An 8,608-nucleotide genomic window follows, 5' to 3' on the forward strand; every position below is an offset into this window, starting at 1 on the left:
GTGTTGGCCTGCTGGGCACTTTAATGGTGGGAGCCTCGTGGCTGCTGGGGATGTTTGCTGAGGTGAGGGGCTGCTGTGCCAGGGCTGCTGGGCTTGGAGGAGGAAAACCTGGGCTTGGAAGGGCTCCGTGCAGGTACATGGCCTTCCTGCAGTGGGAGAGCACCCAGATAAGGAGGTGACTGCGAGCGGTCCTGCAGGGGTGAGAGTGGGAGGGAATGGGATGGATTGGGGTCTGGCTCCTGCTTTCCCCCCAAAGCACACGGAGTCAGGGAGGACCGGGGCTGCCTGTAAGACGCAGTGCTGAGCTGCATCCCAGCACAGAGCAGTGGGGGTTGCTTGCCAGCGCTTGTCCCCATCGACCGTGTGCCACCATCGCTGGGTCAGGTCGCAGGAGTGTCTCCAATTAACCCGGCTCCCCAGTGGCCCTTAATTGACACCTCAGGCTTCCTCCTCACCCCCCTCCCTTCCTGCCACGTTGTCCCCACCTGCACATCCACCAAAGCTCTTAGCAGCTGCTGGGGACCAGTGACAGTAACCCAGATTTACTCCTAAATCCAGTGACAGCCCCGTGACAGCAGCCTTGTCCTTCTGCTCTGAGGACAGAGCCCTCGAAGTCCCACAGATCTGTGCGGGTCGATGTCCCAGTGAAGACATGGGGAAACTGAGGCAGAGAGAGATGGAGGGGCTCTCGGAACGTCACTGCAGGACACAGGTAGTCCCGTATGGAGGGACCTGTCCCACGGTGGGGCCAGCCAGCCTGGCCTGTCCCTTTTAAGCTTTTGGAGCTGTTGCCAGCCTGGCTTAGTGGGGTCCCCATCCTTTTGACTGGCTGTTCAGCAAATTAAGAGCTTGCTATTAGGCTGCTAATTAAAGGCACTTCATTAGCAGCAGGGGAGGCAGCTCCTGGCCGCAGCAAAATTGGATTCCTCTGAGCTGCCATGAGCTGCATCTCTACTCTCTGGGGCTGGGGGCTGCACCCTGGGGCTGGGGGCTCTGCCACCCTGGTCCCGACAAGGGCAGATGCCCCCATTCATCAGGACACGTGGGTCACCAGCCCTCCTACCCTCATCACAGCAGATGGGGCATAGCTGCCTCGCAGCCCGATGTGATGGTGGGGGGCTGATGGCGGTGCTGGGAGATGTGGGCATCCCCTTCAACCCTCTGCCTCCAGTCCTGAGGAGCACCATTGAGGCAGGGAGGGCTCCAGACTCCTCCTCCACCCACTTTGAAGCCTCCAATGAGCCCAGGGGACAATACTCAGACTGCCTTTCCTTCTTTTCCTTTCCCTTCCCTCCTTCCATCTGAAAATGGGAGAGAAGAGCCAGGCACAGGGGCTGCCTTCCTCCCCTCCTCCTCATCCTCAGACCAACGAGAAGGGGACCTCGCGGCCCAGCAGGGACATCAGTGGGGTGAGTGTTGGGTAGGCAGGGGTCTGGGTTGGGGGCTGCCCCATCCCCATTCCCCACATCCCTCATGGTGTGTAACCCCCCCCCAGTTCCCAGCTCGGGATTCCGACTGGGATTAGTGAGGATTTGGTGTGCGTGAGCCGGGAGCTGCTGAGTGCTATGGATCTGACTACTGAGCTCAGAAAGGGGGGCTGGGGGAGAAGAAACTCCAAGGACTGGGATTTGGCTACTGGGGAGCTCTGTGGGGCTGGGGTATGTGCTTGGAACAGGGCTCTGTTGCTCTCCTCTCCCCCAGCGCCTCACCTGCCCCCTGCTCTCCGTCACCCTCCTGGTATCCTTCGGCTCCTCCATGCTCTATGGCTACAACCTGGCCGTGGTGAACTCGCCAGCGGCGGTAAGGGATGGCACAGCCCCACCGGGATCTGCATCCCTCCATGGAGGCGGTGGGACCCCAACTCCTGCCCAACAGTGAAGTGCTGGCTCTTCCCTCAGGCTGTTGCCCCAGGGCTGGCTGTGATGCTGTTGGCCCCCCACCTTTCTCCTCTCCAGTCAGTGCCCATCTCTCTGCCCCACAGCACATAAAGGCCTTCTACAACGCCACGTGGTCCCAGCGCTATGGGCACGGGCTGCCCCCTGGGCCCCTCACCCTCCTCTACTCTCTGACCGTCTCCGTCTTCGCCCTGGGCGGGTTGGGGGGCTCTTTGCTGGTGGGGACTCTGGTGGCACACTATGGCAGGTAAGGGGGTGGCACGGGGCAGATGGGGCCGTAGGGGCTGCCCCACTGCTGTGTGTACCCCATAGGCACGGCACGCTGGGACGCAGCGCTCTGCTCGTCCTCCTGGCCGGTGGCCTCATGGCCTTCAGCCGACAGCTGGCAGCCCCCGAGATGGTGATCATCGGCCGTGCCATCACCGGGCTGCACTCAGGTGGGTGGAGAAGACCCTAACCCTAACCCTGAGAGGGTCTGGGGGTTGTCTGTGTGGCCACCTCGCTGCCTACCGCCTGGCCCTGCTGTCCATGCTGTCAGGTATCTGTCTCAGCGTGGTGCCCCTCTACCTGGGAGAAATCGCTCCCAAGAACCTGCGGGGTTTCCTGGGCCTCCTGCCCAGCATCTTCATCTGCCTGGGGGTGTTCTGCGCACAGGTGCTGGGGCTGCCTGAGCTGCTGGGCCAGGTGAGCAGGATGGGGTATCACCCAATGGGGTACTGCCCAACGGGATGTCCCCCAGTGGGATGCCCTCCCAAAGGGTTACCCCCCAATGGAATGTCCCCTTTGTGCCCCTACCACAGGCCCTGCACTGCCCTCCCCATGACACATCTCCATCTCTGCTCTCCCCAGGACGGGTACTGGCCCCTGTTCCTAGCGGTGGTGGCTATCCCTGCCTCCCTCCAGCTCCTGCTGCTGCACTGCTTCCCAGAGAGCCCACGGTTCCTACTGATAGAGAGGAATGATGTCTGTGGGGCAACTGAGGGTGAGGGTTGTCCTAGGGGGGAACCACCTGTTTGTATGCATCCTACCACACTACCCTGACAGCCCCCATACCCCGTATAACCCAAATCTTCTCTCCCACTCAACTATCCCATAGCATTTCCCTGGTGCCCATCACTGTGGTGTCAGGGCATCTCCCTGACTCCCAGGGATGCACAGCCCAGTGGATCCCCCCATGCCGTGTTTATGGGCACCCATCCACCCTCACCCACAGCGCTGCGCCGGTTCCTGGGGACACCTGATGTGCAGGAGGTGCTGGAGGAGATGAAGGAGGAGCAGCAGTCCCTCTCCTCGGTGCAGACGGTCTCTGTCCGACAGCTGCTGCGGGACGGCTCGGTGCGCTGGCAGACCCTCTCGGTGGCGGTGGTGAATGTGGGCATGCAGCTCTCAGGGATCGATGCCGTGAGTCCTGGTCCTGAAACCTGGTTCTGCTGGGACACAGAGTTCTGTGCCCCCACTCACATTGAGTCCCCTCCTTGGCAGATCTGGTTTTACACCAACACCATCTTCCAGAACGCAGGGATCCCCAAATCCCAGATCCCGTACACCACTGTGGGCACCGGCGCCATTGAAGTTGTTGCGGGGCTGATTGGGGTGAGTGAGGGATGGACAGACAGACAGCACCCAGCACCATCGAGCCTTGGGTCAGATAGACCCCATATACCATCTGTGCCACTCTCTGCAGGGGGGTGGCAGGAAAACGGGGTGGAAGAACGGGGTGAGAAGGCTCAGTTTTAGGACATATATCTGAATGAGGACATAGAGGTGCCACCAGGAGCACTCCATGCCTGCAGCTGGACCTGGACCCACAGTGTACCCTCATCACCACCGTGGGATCCCCATTGTCCCCTTGCTTTCTGCTCTCCCCTGGCAGTGCTTCACCATTGAGAAGCTGGGCCGGCGGCCCCTCATCATCACCGGGTTCTGTGCCATGGGCACTTGCCTGGCAGGCATCACCGGCTGCCTGCTGCTTCAGGTAGGGCTGGGACATTGCCATCCCATGGGCCTTGGGTGCCTTAATGAGATTCCAACCCCGGGCAACCCTTAATGAGGGCTGGGTGGTGAAGGGATGAATCACAGACGCATAGAAGCATTAAGGTTGGAAAAGATCACTGAGATCACCAAGTCCAACCCTCCAGTGGATGGGATGGGTGCTCCCTGAGCTGGCTCTGCTTTGCCCTTGACCACCCATCTCTCTTCTGTACTGGTGTCCCACCATCCCGTGTCCCACCACAGACTGCCCTGCCCTGGATGCGTTACGTCGCCGTCGCCTGCGTGGTGGGCATCATCGCTGGGTTCTGCATGGGGCCAGGTGGGCCTGGGGGCTGTGGGGCCAGGGGTGGGGACGGGACAGCATAGAGCTGGGTGCTCCAGACCTCAGGCACAGAACCTGCCCTGCTTTACCCAGTTGATGTATTAGCAGAGCCGTTAGCAGATCTATAATTCATCCTCAGCCCAGACTTTATTCACTGTAATTACATCTTTAATTAGGATTTTAATGGCTCATTGTTCACAAACAATGATGAATAGGACTTTTATAACAAAAATATACATATTTCTATTCTGGGCGAGCTGTGAGTAAGAGTCCATCGGGGGCTGCACTCCTCCTGGAGTTATTATCACTTTTGCTTGCTTGTTCATTTCCTTCCTTGGAGCACCTCTCACGAGGGTGACTTGAGCATCCCCAGCACTGGGACCCCGGGCACAGCACCAGGACTGAAGCTTCCCTGTCCAGTACCCATCCCACTGTCCCAAAGGGCCGTGACATCCTGGTCCCCTGCCACTGACCCAACCATCCCTCCACAGCTGGCGTCCCCTTCCTGATGACAGCCGAGCTCTTCACGCAGTCCCACCGCTCGGCTGCCTATGTCCTGGGGGGTTCTCTCAATTGGCTCTGCAATTTCACCATCGGCTTCATCTTCCCGTTCCTTCAGGTAATGGCCTCGGGTTGGGCTCTGGGATGGCCATGACCCTTCTGCTCCCCCAGGAGCCGAGACCAGCCGCCCCAACCCTTCCCTCTCCTTGTCCCCAGATGTCAACCGGTGCCTTTTCCTACTTGGTTTTCTGTGGGGTCTGCCTGCTGGTGGCCCTCTATGTCTACCTCATCGTCCCCGAGACCAAGAACAAGACCTTCGTGGAGATCAGCCGTGTCTTTGCTGCCCGCCAACCCCTCGCCCCACCGTGCCATGTGGGGCTGCTGAGGCTCCGTGGATATGGGGCCACAGAGAGCAGCCTGGAGGGCTCAGAGCACAGCCTGCCCTGAGCCCAGCGAGTGCTGAGAGGGGAGCAGGGACAACGATGGGTGTTGCTGGACGTCTTGCCAACCCGCAGCCCGACGATGCGCATGGGAACAGCGACTGGTCCGTATGGATCCCTACTGCCTGGTCCAACACCGTGGAAGCAGAGATCACGGCCCCATAGCATCCTCCACGTCCCCCTCCCGACTCTGCTGCTCTCGGCAGCAGAACAGAGCGGTAAATATGTGCAGCATTACATATGTATAATGGAGTGTAAATAACCCCAAAAAGTGCATTGTAAATAGACTCCAAGTTTATCCTTTATTAATGAGGCACTGAGTGCCCTGCTGTTTTAGAGCAGCGAGACTTTCATAATATCAAAACCTAAATTACACTTGTGTCTCTCATTCCCAGCAAACGACAGCATCATTTCAGGCCTCTTTGCCACTGGTATTTATTTATTCCGGTATTTATTTCTCTCTCCCACCCGGCGTGCTGGGCAGCCTGGGAGATGCCCCGTGCCGTCCTCGTGGCAAGCAGTGACCCCTCGACCCCTGTGTGCCGGTGTGACCCACGAGCCCTGCTGTCATGTTGTAGAATCATTAAGGTTGGAAGAGACCTCTAACATCATTGAGTCCAAACAACCTCCTACCACCAAAATTGTCCAGTGAACTGGGGCCGAGGCACAGGTTGTCCAGAGAGGGGAGGGGTGGGGACATTCACTTCCCTGGAGACACCCAAGGTCGGGCTGGATGGGCTCTGAGCACCTGACGAAGCTGTGGGTGCCCCTGTTCAATGCAGGAGCATGGGACCAGGTGGCATTTAAGAGTTCCTTCAACTCAAACAATTTTGTAGTTCTAAATAATCCCTCATGGGGTTGGGAGAAGTACAGGGCTCCAGCACTGCCCAAACCCACCAAAAGGATTCAGCCATACTCCGAGGGCACTGAGGATGAGGGGATGACACAGCGATGGTGAGGGGAAGGCTTTCAAAAAATCAGAGGTGTTACAGAGAAGTGACTTCGGTACCGTGAGGGTACTCACGGCCTTGCTTGGATCTGTGGAAGCAAAGACAGAGGTGATCTGCCCCGGGTGCCTTCCTACGTGTGCCCAGTGCTGAGGGAGGGAGCATTGGGTGGAGAGGAGAGTGAAGATGTGTGTCATTCCAAACCACAGCACGTTTCCTGGGATCCAACTCTCCCCAACCCAACCTCTCCAAAACGCGTCTTTGAAGGATGAGCTATTCAGAAAATAGCTATACGTGCACAAGCGTGCTTCCCTATAGAAAGAGAAGGAAGGATCCCGTACGGCGAAGCGGGTCGGCGCCGGGGCGGTCGGGGCGCGAGGTGCGCGCCAGCAGATGGCACTGCCGGGATTTATGGCTGCAGCAAGCTGCCTCTCGGAGAGCGCTCATGTAGGAGATGTCCTATTATATGGGCAGTTGACTTTAATAGTCATTGTGTGCTTAAAGCACAGCAAAACAACAGTGGGAAAAAGAAAAAGAAAAAAAAAAAAAGAAGGAAAAAAAGCAAAGAAATCCCCACTCCACTCGGATGGCCCTTTCCCCCCCCCCAGCCCTGCTAGTCTATTTGTACAGTAAATTAAAAATATGAATCACTTCTCTCTACTGCCTCCCCAAACACTCATCCTGTCAGGCGCTGTGTTGTCTTCATTTGTATTACCTTAATTTAATGTTAATTATGTTCTTCATTTACAAAGAACACGCGTCCGCACTCCCCGCCGGGGGATTTTCCACGCTGCGCTCTGTGCAGAGCGGGAGATGCTGCAGAGTGCAGGGATGGGGCGGCAGGGTGCTCCGTGCCCCCCCCACTGCTGCTATTGCCTCTCGATTTATGGGAGCGCATCGCTGCCGCCGCACACAAGCCGTGTCCCACTCCTCCCATCCCCCCACCCCCAACAAATCCTTCCTAAAAGGCGGTCGGCCCTTGGAGGGCAGCGATTTACGGTGGGAGCGCATTGGGGGAGCGGCGTTGTGTGCCTCAGTTTCCCCATCGGCTGTTGGGGAAAACCCCAAACTCCCAACCTGGGAGAGGGTGGGATGTCCTGGGATGTGCAGGGCAGAGCCGGGGAGGCAATGGGCAGAAGTGGCTGGGAGCACCGGCTGAAAGCCCCCAGGTGCCCTGCAGAGCTATTAGAAATACAGACATTAAATTAAAAATCCTTATTCTGCGTTATTACCCAAAGAATAGAAAAGAACTGAAAATGACACACACACACCCCCCCCCCATGAAGACCCATGATCCCAAGCACCTTTCTCCCTATCCCCACCCCCAGTTTCCATGGAAACAGCCAAATATTGGGGGGCGAAGCCCTGAGTGCCCCCAACCACAAATTATCATCAGCAGCAGGCCGGGGTCAGGTCCCTGGTGGGAGGACTGGGGGTTTCCCCTCCCTCCCATCACCCCATGGGGGCTGAGGCTGCTCACTTCACCCCACCAACACCTCCAATGAGCCCTGGCACAAACCCTTGGGGTGGGACATGGTGGGGAACCACCCCACTTATTCTCCTCCCCTCTTACCGAAGACCTTTTGCTGCCCCAGATGCGATCCAGGAGATGCTGCGTCCTCCAGCAGAAAGCCATGGCTGTGTCCCATGCAGTGACTCGCTCGTGCCAACATTTTAATGAATGAAAATGGCTCTTTTTTTTTCTTTTTTTTTCTTTTTCTTAGCTTTTTTTTTAGCTTTTTTTTTTTTTTTTCCCTTTCCCTCTCTCTCCCCCATAAGCGCCTTAATGCGTGCGCTCAGCCCGGCCGATCCCCACAGCCACGGAAATATTAGGTTGACGGATGTGGTCTGTCGCCAGCGCTCCCTGCGCGGGTCCGCCTGTCAGCCCGCCGATGATGACATTAACACGGGAAGAAAGTGATGACAAATGCCCGTTATCAGGGAACGAGGCCTGTGACAAATCGCACGGCGCCTCGCGAGCAGCCCCATTACGCTGTAATAAAAAAAGATGGATGGCTCCGCGCACCGGGGCCCCGCGCTAATGCGATTTCGCCCGGTCTCTCCGGGTTCTAATTAAGGCAGAAAACGGAGAATGAGCAAGAGGGCCCCCCCAGACCCAAATCCCCCAGTGGCTGTGGGTGCTGGCCGTCGGAGTGTCCCACTGGCTTCTCCTTGGAGCGTCCCCATAATGTCCTCTTGAGATGTCTCAATGGTGTCTCCTTGGAGCATCCCAGTGATGGCCCTTTGGGGTGTCCCCTTGACGGATCCTTGGGGTGTCCCAATGGTGTTCCCATAGGAACCCTTGAGGTGTCCCAGTGGTGCCTCCTTTGGGTGTTTCAATGGCGATCTCTTGGCGTGTCCCAGTGGTACAATCTTAGGAGCAGGGTGGGGGGTCTTGCCGCATCTCTTGTGAGCTGCTGCAGCTTTGCATGGGAAATGGGGAGTAGAAAAATGCTATCTGTTGAAAAGCATGACAAGTTCCCATCCGGAATGGCAGAGACCACAGCAGCA

General features: G+C 57.6%; 1 protein-coding gene across 1 annotated transcript; it reads left to right on the top strand.

The window, feature by feature from the left end:
* The first annotated feature begins 1,013 nt into the window (after positions 1 to 1,013).
* Positions 1,014 to 5,421, top strand: LOC122160186 (solute carrier family 2, facilitated glucose transporter member 5-like). The gene is given in 14 exon segments (XM_042818482.1): positions 1,014 to 1,409; positions 1,702 to 1,800; positions 1,982 to 2,142; positions 2,208 to 2,332; positions 2,434 to 2,579; positions 2,745 to 2,877; positions 3,109 to 3,296; positions 3,378 to 3,488; positions 3,769 to 3,870; positions 4,131 to 4,206; positions 4,701 to 4,828; positions 4,927 to 5,109; positions 5,230 to 5,281; positions 5,284 to 5,421. Coding segments are annotated over 14 exon segments (1,638 nt in total). The 5' UTR covers positions 1,014 to 1,307; the 3' UTR covers positions 5,316 to 5,421.
* Positions 5,422 to 8,608: the final 3,187 nt, after the last annotated feature.

The sequence above is a fragment of the Centrocercus urophasianus genome, unplaced genomic scaffold, assembly GCF_019232065.1.
Source record: "Centrocercus urophasianus isolate 14NV4802_14NV808 unplaced genomic scaffold, USGS_Curo_1.0 seq_17, whole genome shotgun sequence".
Taxonomy (NCBI): domain Eukaryota; kingdom Metazoa; phylum Chordata; class Aves; order Galliformes; family Phasianidae; genus Centrocercus; species Centrocercus urophasianus.